Source organism: Aquarana catesbeiana, linkage group LG06 (assembly GCF_042186555.1).
Source record: "Aquarana catesbeiana isolate 2022-GZ linkage group LG06, ASM4218655v1, whole genome shotgun sequence".
NCBI classification, from domain to species: domain Eukaryota; kingdom Metazoa; phylum Chordata; class Amphibia; order Anura; family Ranidae; genus Aquarana; species Aquarana catesbeiana.
In genome coordinates this window covers 405775629-405791579 of record NC_133329.1, presented here as the reverse complement: position 1 = coordinate 405791579, position 15951 = coordinate 405775629, and the positions used below count along the sequence as shown (strand labels likewise).

The 15951-nt window shown below is 44.0% G+C and overlaps 2 protein-coding genes across 6 annotated transcripts in view; one reads left to right on the top strand and one right to left on the bottom strand.

The window, feature by feature from the left end:
- LOC141147247 (E3 ubiquitin-protein ligase RNF14-like) overlaps window positions 1-15951 on the top strand; it is a 50303-nt gene that overhangs the window by 3128 nt on the left and 31224 nt on the right. For 2 of the 4 annotated variants that reach the window (XM_073634439.1, XM_073634440.1), the window contains exons 2-3: window positions 8940-9100; window positions 12835-12986. In XM_073634439.1, the coding sequence (XP_073490540.1) occupies window positions 8947-9100; window positions 12835-12986 (306 nt within the window). In that variant the 5' untranslated portion in view covers window positions 8940-8946. Of the gene's footprint in view, window positions 1-4308; window positions 4728-8939; window positions 9101-12834; window positions 12987-15951 lie in introns of those variants that run through there. The other 2 variants (XM_073634443.1, XM_073634441.1) reach the window with 2 other exon arrangements.
- Window positions 5792-15951, bottom strand: part of LOC141147250 (uncharacterized) — a 218295-nt gene continuing 208135 nt past the window's right edge. For both annotated transcript variants that reach the window (XR_012245042.1, XR_012245041.1), the window contains one exon: window positions 5792-6085. The gene's annotated coding sequence lies outside the window, so the exon portion shown is untranslated. The remainder of the gene's footprint in view (window positions 6086-15951) is intronic.

The following is a 15951-nucleotide window of genomic DNA, read 5'->3' as shown; positions in this document are numbered from 1 at the left end:
CACATACACTGCCGATGGGTCACTGATGGGTTAATGCATATATACTGCCGATGGGTCACTGATGGGTTAATGCATATATACTGCAGATGGGTCACTGATGGATTAATGCACATATACTGCAGACTGGTCACTGATGGGTTAATGCACATATACTGCAGACGGGTCACTGATGGATTAATGCACATACACTGCCGATGGGTCACTGATGGGTTAATGCATATATACTGCCGATGGGTCACTGATGGGTTAATGTGCATATACTGTAGACTGGTCACCGATGGGTTAATGCGCATATACTGCAGACGGGTCACTGATGGGTTAAAGCATATATACTGCAGACTGGTCACTGATGGGTTAATGTGCATATACTGCAGACTGGTCACTGATGGGTTAATGCACATATACTGCAGACGGGTCACTGATGGGTTAATGCACATATACTGCAGACTGGTCACTGATGGGTTAATGCACATATACTGCAGATGGGTCAATGATGGGTTTATGCACATATACTGCAGACTGGTCACTGATGGGTTAATGCATATATACTGCAGACTGGTCACTGATGGGTTAATGCACATATACTGCAGACTGGTCACTGATGGGTTAATGCGCATATACTGTAGACTGGTCACCGATGGGTTAATGCGCATATATTGCAGATGGGTCACTGATGGGTTAATGCGCATATACTGCAGACTGGTCACTGATGGGTTAATGCGCATATACTGCAGACTGGTCACTGATGGGTTAATGCACATATACTGCAGACTGGTCACTGATGGGTTAATGCATATATACTGCAGACTGGTCACTGATGGGTTAATGCATATATACTGCAGACTGGTCACTGATGGGTTAATGCATATATACTGCAGACGGGTCACTGATGGATTCATGCATATATACTGCAGACGGGTCACTGATGGATTCATGCATATATACTGCAGACTGATCACTGATGGGTTAAGTTTTGGCTGCTGGGTACTCATTCTGGAAAGTTCAGGTGAGGAGGAAGTTTCCCCAATCACTGACTCTTGATTTGCAGTTCATATGGAGGTCACAAGACTGTGACAAAACCGGTAGGAGGAGCTTGATTGGCTGACAAGGAAGGAAATTAGGTTTTGTTTGTACTACAGGCTAAGGACGGGGAGAATGCTGGGAACTGTGGCTGCAGATCTGGTCTCTGGATTTTAAGTTTAATAAATCTATTTGAAAACCTTATCACACCATTGCAAGTTTCTATTGTCTTTCACATGTGTGATATATGAGGAGATGCTGATAGCCAACAGGAAATTGTCTTGTGATCAGGAGGAAGGAGTGATCTTTGTAGCAGCACTGAAGCCATAACTAACCACTACATGAAAGAGGAACCATAGGAGGATCTCCCCAAACTGATAATATTTATCACAAGCCCTTAAGGTGAGGGCACAGCTGGTGGGGGGTGTGTGCACATCCATACCTCCCAACTTTCTCTGATAAGAATGAGGGACACCTATTAGTAAATGTATATAGGCATAGAATACACCCCCTGCCACCCCCCCCCCCTTAAAGGAGAATTATACAAAAAAAAAAGGTTGGTTGAATCCACAAGTGCTTTTTATTACCACTACTTTTCCTTTATACTGGCTTTTGAAAATCACAAATGCAGCAATTTAAAAATGATAATAAGGTTTAGCGCTGGAAAACACTTTTTCAAAGATAAAAAGTGCATTTGATATTCAACTATATGGATCAGATCAAAATGAGGGACAAATGAGGAGGAAAGAGGGACAGAGGGACTTTGTTCCAAACAGTCCCTCAAAATCCGGGACAGTTGGGAGCTATGCACACCTGCATGAAGACATCACCATCACGGTTTATGTTTGGACTGTTTAAATATTAAGGATTTCTGTACAATACACGGAGCACGTGCACTTTTCCTTATATATAGTTTTGGATATTGCATGAAGATATTACCATCTCGTTCTATGTTTATGTTTTTATATTGGACTTTTTACATTATTGAGGATTTGTGTGCATCACACAGAGCACGTGCACTATAATTATATATATAATATTTTATGTTTGACTTTTTCAGATTATAGGGCAGTGATAGCGAACCTTGGGGCACCCCAGATGTTTTGGAACTACATTTCCCATGATGCTCAACCACACTGCAGGGTGCATGAGCATCATGGGAAATGTAGTTCCAAAACATCTGGGGTGCCAAGGTTCGCCATCACTGTTATAAGATATATGCATGAGTTATTCGTTTTAATATTCATCTTATTTTTAATTTATTTCATTTATTATGAGCGCCGCACATTTGGTATATCAGTTTGTATGGTCACATTTGGGAAGTGTGGGTAGTGTTGGCAGCTGTTTATTGTTAGTCTTATTTAGTTTTAGTTTTATTTATTATTTTTATTATTTCTTTTTATTTTTATCTCTTTAGTTTTTGACTTTAGGGTAGGAGTGTGGCAGCTCGCAAGGTTATATCTACTTGTTTCACTGATGGGTTATTGTATATATACTGCAGACGGGTCACTGATGGGTTAAGTTTTGGCTGCTGGCTACTCATTCTGGAAAGTTCAGGTGAGGAGGAAGTTTCCCCAATCACTGACTCTTGATTTGCAGTTCATGTGGAGGTCACGAGATTGTGACAAAACCGGTAGGAGGAACTTGATCGGCTGACGAGGAAGGATGATTCTGCTCTTCCTTTTAGTGAGTCCCTGTGGTGTGATTAGTCACAGCAGAAGCCAATCAGCAGGTCCTGGCCAATGGATGTCCGCCTGTATTCACTGATCAGGGAGGAAAAAGACAGAACAGTGTTCTGTCCTGTCAAGCAGGGATGTGCTGGAAAAAAATCCAGCACATCCCTCAGTGAAAACAGCACACAGTACACACAAAAACACTGGTTAGGCGCACATTTAACCCTTTGATTGCCCTTGTTTAACCCCTTCCCAGCCATTGTCATTAGTACAGTGACAGTGCATATTTTTAGCACCAATCGCTGTCTTAGTGTCACTGGTTCAAAAGTGTCAGATTGTCTGCCGCAATATCGCACTCCCACTATAAGTCGCTGATCGCCGCCATTACTAGTATAAAAATAGATAAATAAATAAAAATTCAAGTGTATATCCCATAGTTTGTAGACGCTATAACTTTTGCGCAAACCAAACACATTGATAAAACATTTATCGACTGAAAATAGCATAGCACATGTTTTTATTACACACCCCCCCCCCTCCGGTGTACCACTTAAAAGCCGTAATGTGTATGGACGTTAGGCAGTCTTTATCCCTTAGGCTATCCCTGGAAACTCATTTCCCTCGAGAAGCTTATCCCTCACCTAAAAATATATAAAAATTGCAAATAAAGAAAAAAGTAATAAAATTGTTTTTTTTTTAAACATACTATCAACATAGGTGGACGCAGCCTATTGCATTAGGGTGTGCATCCCTGATCACCACCACACCAGTTATATGATGATGCTGTACTACGCTGGTGACAGTATGTAAATATATATATAGATAAATATAGATATATATCTATATATAGATATATATCTATATCTATATATATAGATATAGATATATATCTATATATACTGTATCTATCTATCTATCTATCTATCTATCTATCTATCTATCTATCTATCTATCTATCTATCTATCTATCTATCATATATATTTCTATATCTATCTATATCTATATATAGATAGATATAGATATACAGTATATATTGTGAAAAAAAATCTTTTTTTTTTTTTTATTCCTCCATTTTACAAAAATTGTGACAAAAAATTACAACTTAAAAAAAAACTCCCCATTCCTCTTACTAAATACCTTGGACTGTCTACTTTCCAAAAAGGGATCATTGGGGGGGGTTATTTGTACTGTCCTGACATTTCAGGGCCTCAAAAAATGAGATCATCAGTACATTAAGGTTGATCAATTTTCAGATATACTATATACCATAGTTTGTGGACTCTATATCATTCCATACAGACTAAATAATATACACAGACTTGGGTTATTTTCACCAAAGAAATGTAGCAGAATACATTTTGGCCTAAATTTATGAAGAAAGATTATTTTTTGCAAAATTGTATAACAGAAAAGAAGAAAAAAGCCTTTTTTGTTTATTTAGCCATAATAAAAAAAAGTCCCAGTGGTGATTAAATACCACCAAAAGAAAGCTCCATTTTTGCGAAGAAAATTACAAAAATGTAATTTGGGTACAGTGTTGTATGACCGCGCAATTGTCATTCAAAGTGTGAAAGCGCTGAAAGCTCAAAATTGGCCTGGGCAGGAAGGGGGGGAAAAGTGGCCGGTATTGAAGGGGTTAAAGGAGACACAGACTTTGGAATATTTGGCTTATAAATTGTATGTTTGCATAACAGCACGCTTAGGGAAGCTAAGAATGGGTTAATATCAGTCGCAAGGTGTGTTAGTCACACTTTGTCTTGTGACCTTTCCCCAACTCTGACCAGGCCCCGGGAAATCCCTCTGATGGAACACAGAGAAATGACGACTGGCGGTGTCACTGACACTGGTGCTGAGCTTCATGTCTCCCTTTATACGAGGAAGGGATTGCTGACCAGCGCTACCAGGACAGCTGATTCATAGGGCAACAGCTACAACAATCACAAGAGCCTCGCCCTTATCAGCGCCTACACCACATGGACTTTGTTTCCCGGATAGAGGAAGGAACACAACACCAGCATTGGATCAAACAGGTGGTAAGACAGAGCGTTAGCTCCTTATACACGCAACATTAACCCTTGGTGCTGTTGTTTTTGCCTTTATGTAGGGCTACCCCTTAAAGGGCTGCTGGATTTTTGGGTCCCCCTATTCCTGCACAGCCAGGCAACACGCATTTTCCACCTTTCATTCAGAGACAGAAATCTGTCCATGGGCTTGTTTTTGTTGTTTTATTGGGGGGAAACCAACTTGGTGGGGAAGAGGGATCATGGAATGCCCAACTTGACTTGAATGAACAACTTGAGGACAACTTCCTTCACTCTGTATGCTGAAAAATGGCAAATCTTGGACTGTATTCTCCCTGGAACAATGTCAGTCTCTCTGAAATTAGCAGTAAAGAATTTCTCTTGTAGGAAGCCTGTGTCCCCCTAGTGGAATTTAGCAAAGTTCCATACTTGCAGGAGCTCTATGTACCTGCTCACCTGGCTGCCTTGTAAAGTGTCCCAGAACGAAAAATTAGGATGGAAGCTTGCTGGATATTGAATCTGGCAGTCTTCTCCCATTTAAGCCCTGGGGGTGTAGAGGTACTTACATTGTCCCTGGAATCCTGCTGCTTTTGGAAAAGACTGCTGTCCAGGCCTGCTGCTGTCCAGGTCTTCCCATGCTAGCCGTGGTGTCTCCAAGCAGAGACTGATGGATATTGGAGATCCCTCTGTCCAGCTTCTCTCCTTACTCAGCTCCAGCCTGGAGTCAGAGCCCCCTCAGCCCCAGGGTCCCCTCCCAGGGTCCACGACACAGCCTCAGCACCCCATCTTCCACCTGACAACCTGCTCCCCTGCTGGCCAGGCTCCACAATATTTATGGGCCAGTTCTGACCACCCTGGCAGGCCTCCTGCCTGGGGATTGACCAGATCCCCAAAAACATGCAGATTTTGGCCTCTTGGCCTCCACCCACTAGCTTCTAGAAAATTCCAGTAGCTTCTAGAACAAGAGTGAGGTACCAGAGGCCAGATCTGTAGAGACTTCCAGCCTGACCTACATTAACCCCAACCAATTATACAGGCTCACTGTCAGAAACCAAGAAATCAGACCGAGACAGAAGTACAGTTAAATCACACTTGTTTAATAATACAAGTAAAAAGAACAGACGTAGTCAAAACATAGCCAAAGTTCAATAACCGGAATGGACAGTCAGCCAAGCCAGAAGTCAGGGATCAACGTAGTGAAACAGCAAGCAGGATCTGGAGCCAGAAGGTATGTCAGCAAAGCAAGTCTTTAAACAGGAACGCAGGAGATCATCTCTGTGATGTTGACCAAGGCAAAGGCAGAGATCCTCTGGACTGGATGGCTTAAGTAGGCAGGACTGATGAGCAGGATATCATCAACAGCTGAGTAACTGTGGAGAGAAATGGGAGCTGGCAATTAGCCGACAGCTGAGCGGCCAGCTCAAAGAAGGAAGGGCTAAGCCCAGCCCTGACAACTCACACAGCTGCTATGAGCAGAATACATTTTCCTCACACTAGACTGTACACTAGAGGGTGCTATATTAAGATCGATTATTAAAAAATGTAAAAGATGGGAGCACTAAACTAGCGTCAAACCTTCTGGAGATTTGTTGTAACGTTATATGTGGTACACAGTTCTGGAAACTGTTGACCAACAACCGTGGTTACCTGCTGGACCCTCTAAGACGTTTGCTAAAAAAATGGAAACAATGGAAGATCTGCACAAACGCTGAACCTTCTGGTGATTTGTTGTAACGTTATATGTGGTCCTGGATGCTGCTCACCAATAACCATGGTGTCTTGTTGGACCCTCGGAGAAGAGTTATGAGTTAAAAAGATGGGAGAAACACACTAGCACTGAACCTTCTGGTGATTTGTTGTAATGTTACATGTGGTCCTGGATGCTGCTCACCAACAACCATGGTGTCCTGTTGGACCCTCGGAGAAAGAGAAAGGTTGAGAGTTGAAAAGATGGGGGACCACACCAGTTCATACAGTCCATACATTTTTTTTATTCTGCAATGTTGCAAAATAAAAATCTTTTATGAATTGTACGACCTAGTGCAGCGCTCCTATCTTTTCAATTTTTTTTCTAATTCCTCTAAAGGTCCAGCAGGACACCACGGTGGTTTGTGAGCAACCTCCAGGACCGTGTGCCACATATAACGTTACAACAAATCACCAATTTCAATGATTTTATGCCTCAATAAAATACATTGTAGTGAAGCATCAGTATACTATAGAGCATCCATTCTCAATCAGTGTTGAGAGCGGCATAGGTCTTGATGACATCAGGGGCATCTGAGAAGAAGCTGCTGGCACCAATCTTGCTGTACAGAGGAGCCTGCAAGATTGGAGAATCGGCTAAGTAAAACTGCTTTATGTGGTCCCCTAGGCATAAACAAGCAGTTAACCCTTTCAAAGTGGTGTCAGCCCAACTCTAAGTAAGGGCCTTTACTTTTCAGCTGTAAACATTTGATTTACCTCTATTATATTCACAGCAAGGAAATTCCAAAAACTGGGATTTCTCACAGTTGATTTTAAGAGAAAATACATAATGTACAACGTGTTGCTCTTTGGGGGCACCTGAAAGTCCATTTTGTTGTTTTTTTTATTTTTTCATGAGATTTTTGGGATGTGGTGTCAAATCCACCCAGCAACCCTTTATATATTCACAGTACTTTGTCTTCCAGTTGTGGCACTTCCCCGTACACCTATAGGCAGTGCCGCCAATAAGGGGGGACCAGAGGTCCTGATGAAGGGGGCCTGGGTACACGGGGGGGGGGCTCAACCAGCAGGAGGAATCAGTGCAAAGGGGTAGAGGGTCAATTACAGAACAATGTGTGTCTGTGTCTCTCCCTGCAGCAGCTGAAAGATGATTTCTCTCCCTCTTGCTGGCTTTCAGCTGCTGTAGGGAGACACACAGACACAGGGCATCATTCCTATAATTGCTTCCCTGCACCAGTCTCCCTCCCTGTTCTGCCTGCTTCTGATTCCCCCTGTGTGCCCCCCTGTCACTGTGCCCCCCCTCCCCCTCTTCTCACAGCACTGCTGGCTTCCCTGTCCCTTGGGGTAGAGGTTATATTTCAGAATGGAAAACGGAGGAAGGGGCTGGTAAATATGTAATTTACTGGCCCCTTACTTTTTTGAATGGTACTGATCACACACTGCGTTAATTCATAACTAAGCATAGTAAACTGTTTTTTTTCTATACTTCAATTTATGAATGAACAGGAGCCTCTGTCTTCTATTCATTCATCTTCAGTGCAGCTGAGACTGTTTGGGGGGCTTTGGTGAGATATCAGACCCCTGACATCTCACCTTTGAGACAGAGAAAGGAATTGAGGACACAATAAAAACCCAAATCGGTGTTTATTTTCACCAAGGAAATGTAGCAGAATATATTTTGACCTAAATTTATGAAGAAAGATTATCTATGTGCAAAATTTTATAATGCCGTGTACACACGAGCGGAATGTCCAACAGAAAAAGTCAGACGGAAGCTTTTCATCGTCTATTCCGATCGTGTGTAGGCCTCATCGGACTTTTCTTTTTCGAAAATCCTGACGGATCTAGCAATGGAATATGTTCTAAATATTTCCGACGGAACCAATTCCCATCGGGAAACCCACTCGTCTGTATGCTGTTCCGACGGACCAAAAACGACGCATGCTCTGAAGCAAGTACAAGACGGAAGCTATTGGCTACTGGCTATTGCACTTCCTTTTTCTAGTCCCGTCGTACGTGTTGTACGTCACCGCGTTCTGGACGGTTGGACTTTGGTGTGACCGTGTGTAGGCAAGACTGCTTGAGCAGAATTCCGTTGGAGTTCCATCAGAGAAACCTTCAGAGTTTATTCCGACGGCAAAACTGGTCGTGTGTACAGGGCATTACAGAAACAAAGAAAACATTTTTTTTCAAAATTTTCGGTCTTTTTTCATTTATTTAGCAAAAAATAAACTACCCAGTGGTAATTAAATACCACCAAAAGAAAGCCCTATTTGTGTGAAAAAAAATTATAAATTTTTCTTTACGGGTACAGTGTAGCAAGACCACGCAAATGTCATTCAAACTGTGACAGCGCTGAAAGCTGATAATTGGCCTGGGCAGGAAGGGGCTGAAAGTGCCCGGTATTGAACCGGTTAAACCCAATGGTGAACTGTTTGGTAAGCAATATATAGTGTGCTCATACTAATAGCAGCTTGACTGAAATGATTGACTTGCTCTGTTTTATGACCTCCACAGATATCCAATGGCCCGTGAGAATCAAGAAGCCCAGGAGGATGAACTTCTGGCTCTTAGCAGTATATACCCTGAAGATGAGTTTAGGAGAGCTGACACTGCTCCGGGAGGGGAAATCCAAGTGTGTCTGGAACTTCCTCCAAACTTTAGGATAGCTGTTAAATGTAAGTCAGATGAAATGCATGTAATATGTCTAGATTTTATGCTTCTTAATACGTGTAAGTATATGACTGGTATGAAAAAACAAATTATAATGGCTTTATGCAGCAATCGAGCCACCCACTAATGGTATGTAGTGGCCTTTCCAAACTAGGGTTCCTCCAGAAGATGCTAGGGGTTCGCTGAGTAGTGAATAGTGGTGGACTGAGTCCCAACTGGCATTGCCTGCAGAGGTCTAGCACCAAAATCATTTGGCAGAGCCATTGCTGCAGGCCCGGTTGAGCCTCCTCTCTCAGGTAAATAACCACGGACACCTGACATCAATTATCTTTTTAGCTGTGTCTAAAAAGGGACCTCTCAGCAATGTAAGGGGTTCCTTCTCCGGGGGTTCTCTCACTGACCACCAATTTAAGGGAGCCTTATGCCCCGTACACACGGTCGGACATTGATCGGACATTCCGACAACAAAATCCATTGATTTTTTCCGACGGATGTTGGCTCAAACTTGTCTTGCATACACACGGTCACACAAAGTTGTCGGAAAATCCGATCATTCTGAACGCGGTGACGTAAAACATGTACGTTGGGACTATAAACGGGGCAGTGGCCAATAGCTTTCATCTCTTTATTTATTCTGAGCATGCGTGGCACTTTGTCCATCGGATTGGTGTACACACGATTGGAATTTCCGACAGCAGATTTTGTTGTCGGAAAATTTTATATCCTGCTCTCAAACTTTGTGTGTCGGAAAATCCGATGGAAAATGTCCGATGGAGCCCACACACACGGTCGGAATTTCCGACAACAAGGTCCTATCACACATTTTCCATTGGAAAATCCGACCGTGTGTACGGGGCATTACACTCATCATCAATGTCAGGGGGGTACTTTTACTCTGACCACCGATATAAAAGTGCACTTTACCATTGACCACGGGCCTACAGGGGTACTAGTGTTACCACCAATGTACTGTAAGGAGGCACCACACTGACCTCCAATGTAAGGAGGTACTACAGTACACTGACCAACGATATAAGGAGGCACTACAATGACCACCAATGTGAGGGTGGCACTACACTAACCAACAATGTAAGTAGACACTGCACTGACCACCAATGTAAGGAGCCAATACACTAACCACCAATGTGCGGGAGGCACTACACTGACTATGGATGAAAGGGGGCACTACACTGGCTACCAATTTAAATTGGTTGTAATTGGATGCAGCATCGGACCGATGCTGCATCCACCAAGGTAACTATGATTCCTAAAATAAAAAAATAAAAAAACTTTACTTCTCTTTTAAGTAAATAATTTTTAAAATATATAAATACTCATGCTATGTGCTCAGTTAAGTGTATATAATGTCCTGTAGCTGCTAAACCATTTATCACAAAATCACAATTTTGACCACAGCGCATACAGTATATAACACACTCTCTAACAAATTAAAAAAATCTGCATGTAAATGTAGATATTAAAGAAATTAGTCCAACAAAAAATATGTGAAAAATGTCCTAAATTCAAAAGTGATCTATTTTATGAACATCCATCCTCCAATAAAGTGCTCGGTGCTCAAAAGTTCATGATAAAAGTGCTGAAGTGCTCCAGGTAAACACGACGTGAAGTGTGGCACACACCCCTCTTGTACCCCTACTCACCAGAAGAAATGGACCCTCTGCTTTTCAGTCTGGGGGTCAAACTTGCTTATATCTGGCTGTGGAGGTACCACAGACAGGGCTGCGGATAAGGCAGTACAGCCAGCCCTCCTGTACTGGGTCTGGGCCCCATCAGTTCAAAAGAGGTGCCCAGGAACCTGCTGAGAAGGAGGGCCAGCTGTACTGTCTAAAATGTCTTGGCATGCTGACCCCTTAAGAGTTCCCTTCACTGGAACTATGGGGTCAAGCCCAACCCCTGAAAAACAACCCCACACCATAATCCCCCCTCCACCAAATGATTTGGACAAGTGCACAAAGCAAGGTCTATAAAGACATGGATGAGCGAGTTTGGGGTGGAGGAACTTGACTGGCCTGCAAAGAGTCCTGACCTCAACCCGATAGAACACCTTTGGGATGAATTAGAGACTGCAAGCCAGGCCTTCTCACCCAACATCAGTGCCTGACCTCACAAATGCACTTCTGGAAGAATGGTCAAACATTCCCATAAACACCCTCCTAAGCCTTGTGGACAGCCTTCCCAGAAGAGTTGAAGCTGTTATAGCTGCAAAGAGTGGGCCAATTCAATATTGAACCCTACAGACTCAGACTGGGATTCCATTAAATTTCATGTGCGTGTAAAGGCAGACATCCCAATACTTTTGGTATTATAGTATATCTTGTAGTCCCCCAGAGAAAAGAAGACCTTGCATCTTCAGCTAGCTCTTTAGTGGTGTACTTGAGGTATCCTGGTAATCAGAATGAAGTAAAGTAGGCTGGTGATGTCTTAAAGTAAACTGGTGGTGTCCTAAAGCAGAAGGAACACCGTTGCTGCTCAGCAAAGAGTAAATGTAGCACAAGGTCCTACAGGTTTAGGCAAAAGAACAAGACAATAGTGTCTACATGCAGTGTCCCTTGTTGTAGCAGGATGGTCAAGTGCTCTCTCACCAGTCCCAATGACCCTTGGTATTTAAGAGTAGCATGGAGCTCCACGACAGGCCTCTGTAGAATCTGGCTCAAGGGATGGTGCAGCCCTACGTCACACCACACTGCAGCTCGGCTGGATTTGGCGTGGATGTGTTGAGAGCGGCCTGCAGGCTGTCACTAAGCAATCAGAAGTAGTTGGCAGTGGATGCTCCTGCACCCACTTGCGAGGACTTTTTCCCTGACTCGGCCACAGCACAGTCTGACACTGAATCACTGCTTGCAGATCCAGGTCGGGGTCCCAAGGGAGCGATCCCGCTCCCACACAAGCTTTTTATCACCTCTCCCAGCATTCTGTTCTCTCTTTTACAGCTGGCTGGTACTTGTAGTCTAAAACAGTCTGACTTGAATGCAAAGCCTGGCTCTTGGGACCACATATCCCAAGATGCTTTGCTTCACGCCCTGATATTATTCAACCCTGCTGGCAGGATGTGATAACATAGTCAAAGCTAAGCACTAGAGAGGAACAGTGTAACTGCAGCAAGTGCTGCAAAGTGTCTCCTGATAAGGCAGGCAATATTAGCCAGCTCCTAGCTTCAGTTATGTTATGATTCAGATGGACCCACCTCCATTCAACCCAAGAACCGGCCGATTATCCAAGAGTCAAAGACTACCGCATCACCCTCATCCAAAGATGAAAAATGAAAGGGTCTGAATCAATTTGGATCATTTGTTACGTCATTTTGGAACATTAACAAAAGGCCCAAACTATCACATCATATCATCTGAATGAAATTAATAAATGTGAATGAATGTGATGTTTTCGTTATAACTTTTTTTCAAATTCGTTGAAATTCATTACTATTGTGATTCGGAGATTCTGAAATTTTTGACCGAATCTTTATTTGCAACAACACGAAGCGCACATGTCTACTACCCAGTGAATCTTGGAAAAGCAGCAAGACCTTTGGGCTTTGGCATAGTCATTATCTTTAGCTATACAATCAGAAAATTAATTCCTTGGAACTTTTGGACCTTACTAGGAGATGGATCCTCATGGCATTAGTATAGAGCAACAGCATAGTAGACTTTTTTGTGTTACAACTAAACAAGAAAACCTTGCACATGAAAACCTTTCATTTTTTTGTTATTGTCTTTAGGCAACTCTGCATCAAACACAATGTTGGAAAGCTTTGAGAACACGGTTTCCTTTCTACCACCAATTGTCCTGGACTTTGAGCTTCCACCAGGATATCCCTCTACTATGAGCCCTATCTTCACACTCAGCTGCAAGTGGCTTTCACCAGAACAGGTAAAGTATTCACTTCGTCCTTTTAAATATGCAGCAAGTATAGATAAATCAGTGCTGATGTGATGTGGCAGAAATATATTGTGCTCCTACCTTCCTCTTTTATATCACTACAAAGTTTTTTGTTTTTGCTCTGAATTCCTAAGCATGTGGTGTCAGCCCTGCCATCTTCACTTGTGATACATTGCAAAGAACACAGACCTCTTTTTTCCTCCTCCCCCCATCTTCATCTGTATTACTCCCTCATCCATGGGCGTCCGCAGAACTTTTTTCAGGGGGGGGGGGGGGGGGGGGCGCTTCGGCAGCAGCGATACACAGTCCCATTTAACCCTTTCTTCGACCGCTAGTGGGGGTTAAAGGCGCCCCGCTAGCGGCCGAATAGCGCCGCTAAAACGATGGTAAAGCGTCGCTAAAACTAGAGGCGCTTTACCAATAACGCAGCCAGATGGCAGTGTGAAATAGCTCTTGAGATGATTTAGCTTCACTCCATGCCCATATAAATATAGCCTAGAGAATGTACATCTTTCTATTTGCAATGTATTGAAATACATCTGTTAGGGCCATATTTTGATCTTTATGAAAACAGCGTATACTGTATAGGTTGTTTTCATCAAGATCAAAATATGGCCACAACAGATGTATTGCAATACATTGCAAATAGAACGATGTACATTCTCTAGGCTATATTTATATGGACATCATGGACTGGTATGCCTGAGAGACGGAGTAACTTCCATACAAAGTGAAAGAAGATATTATAACACACAACACAAATATATTTTTCCAGCAATAGCTCAGCTGTCCAACTTTCCATGCAATATATATATATATATTCTCCTCCTAACTAGCACAGTGGCACTGCAGTGCTGTTACCTGTGGTTCTTCAGTGATGCGATAGCACTGGCAGCGTATTCTCTCTCGGTCGCTGCACGCACCTGTGGGAGGAGCCGGCGCCGCACTGGTCGTATCGGCATAGGGACGTTACACAGGTAGGCTGAGGCAGCCAATCACATTCCGGGAACAGCCAAGATGTCGAGCAGAGGCCCGAGTGGCAGTCACAGCCAATCCGATGATCGGGCCTGGGGTGAGGAAGGGAGGGACGGATGTCTGTATCAATCTGTGATAAGTCGAAACAGACTGAGAGCAGCCCCAGGCCAGCAGACATAAAAAAAAAGTAAATGACTGCCACAGAGGTGGCCGCGGCGGCCATTGCATTACACAGGTCAACTGTCTTCACTCTTCAACACCTTTTTATAGAGGGCGACTGATATGGGTTTTTCTCTGGCTAATGCCGATATTTAGAAATCGGGGTGGCCGATGGCCGATATATGATGCCGATTTTTGCGGCTGATGTTTTAGGCCGATTTTTTGGGGGGACAGGTGGCACTGGTTGGCACTGGCAGATGGCACTGGTTGGCACTGGCAGTTGGCACTGACAGGTGACACTGGCAAGTGGCACTGGTTGGCACTGGCAGGTGGCACTGATTGGCACTGGCAGGTGGCACTGGTTGGCACTGATTGGCAGGTGGCACTAATTATTACTGTGGCCCCCTCTTTCTCCTGACAGGGAGAAGAGATGGTGGCTCTCCCCAGTTCCCCGCCCAGCTTCCTGCACGCTCTGTTCCTTCCCTATTGGCCATAACTGAGGGCCAATCAAAAGAAGACTAGGAGAGAAGAGCATCATGGGACATGTAGTCCCAAAGATTGGTGGCCCCATTTTCCACAGGGAGGAGGTTACAGCTCGACCAAGAGAGAGATTGAGAGACTGCAGCCTGGAAAAAAGCTGAGGGAAAGAGTGCTACAGGACAAAGAACGAGGAGTGTGCTGGGCAGAAGCCAGAGAGAGAGCCACGTTGCCGAGCGCCACCAGAGAGAGCCACACTCGCCGGCACCACCAGAGAGAGAAAGACTGAGCCACTACCAGGGTACAGAAATGCTACACTACTGACCAGAGTCACCCCCCTGGGACCCAGAGTGAGCGATCGTCCAGCCGGAGGGATCACTGCTGTAGTTTCTCTGGGTCAGGTAAGAGGGCCTGTTGGCCATTATCTATTGCTTATCCTAGGGACTGTACTACGTCTGCAGTCTCTGTCCATGATAATGTGATAATGACATTGTCAAAAAGGGGCGGTGCATGGGTGACCCTAAAATGATGCCCCCCCCTGAAAAAAGTTCTGCGGATGCCCTTGGATCAGAGGGCCCTGCTCGTTAGAGCTTACAATCTAGAAGGGAGGGTCAAGTGGAAACAAAAAAGGTAATAACTGTGGGGGATGAGCTGATGGAAGAAATGAAAATACAGTTGTTAGGTGTGGGTAGGATAGGCTTCTCTGAAGAGAAGTGTTTTCAGGGATCGTCTGAAAGCTAATAAAGTAGGAGGTAAGCGGACAGATTGGGGTAGGGCATTCCATAGGATTGGAGAGGCTTTGGAAAAGGCCTGGAGGTGAGAATGGGAGGAGGTGACAAGGGAGCTAGAGAGCAGGAGGTCTTGAGAGGAACGAAGAGAGCGAGTAGATTGGTATTTAGAGACTAAGCTAGTGATGTAGCTGGGGGCGAAATTGTGGATGGCTTTGTACGTAGTTGTTAGAATTTTGAATTCAATTCTTTGGCCGAGCGGAAGCCAGTGGAGGGTTTGACAGAGAGGAGTGGCAGACACAGAGCGATTGGTAAGGTGGATGAGTCTGACAGCGGCATTCATGATGGATTGAAGAGGTGATAGACTATGTAGAGGTAAGCCAATGAGAAGGGAGTTGCAGTAGTCGAGGCGAGAGATGACCAGCGAGTGAATTAAGAGCTTTGTTGTGTCATTGGTTAGAAAGGGGCGTATTTTGGAGATGTTGCGGAGGTTGAGGCGGCAGGATTTGGACAGTGATTGGATGTGTTGCTTGAAGGAGAGTTCAGAGTCTAGGACTACACCTAGAACCTTGGCATGTGGGGATGGGCTTATAGTTGTGCCATCGATTTTGACAGAG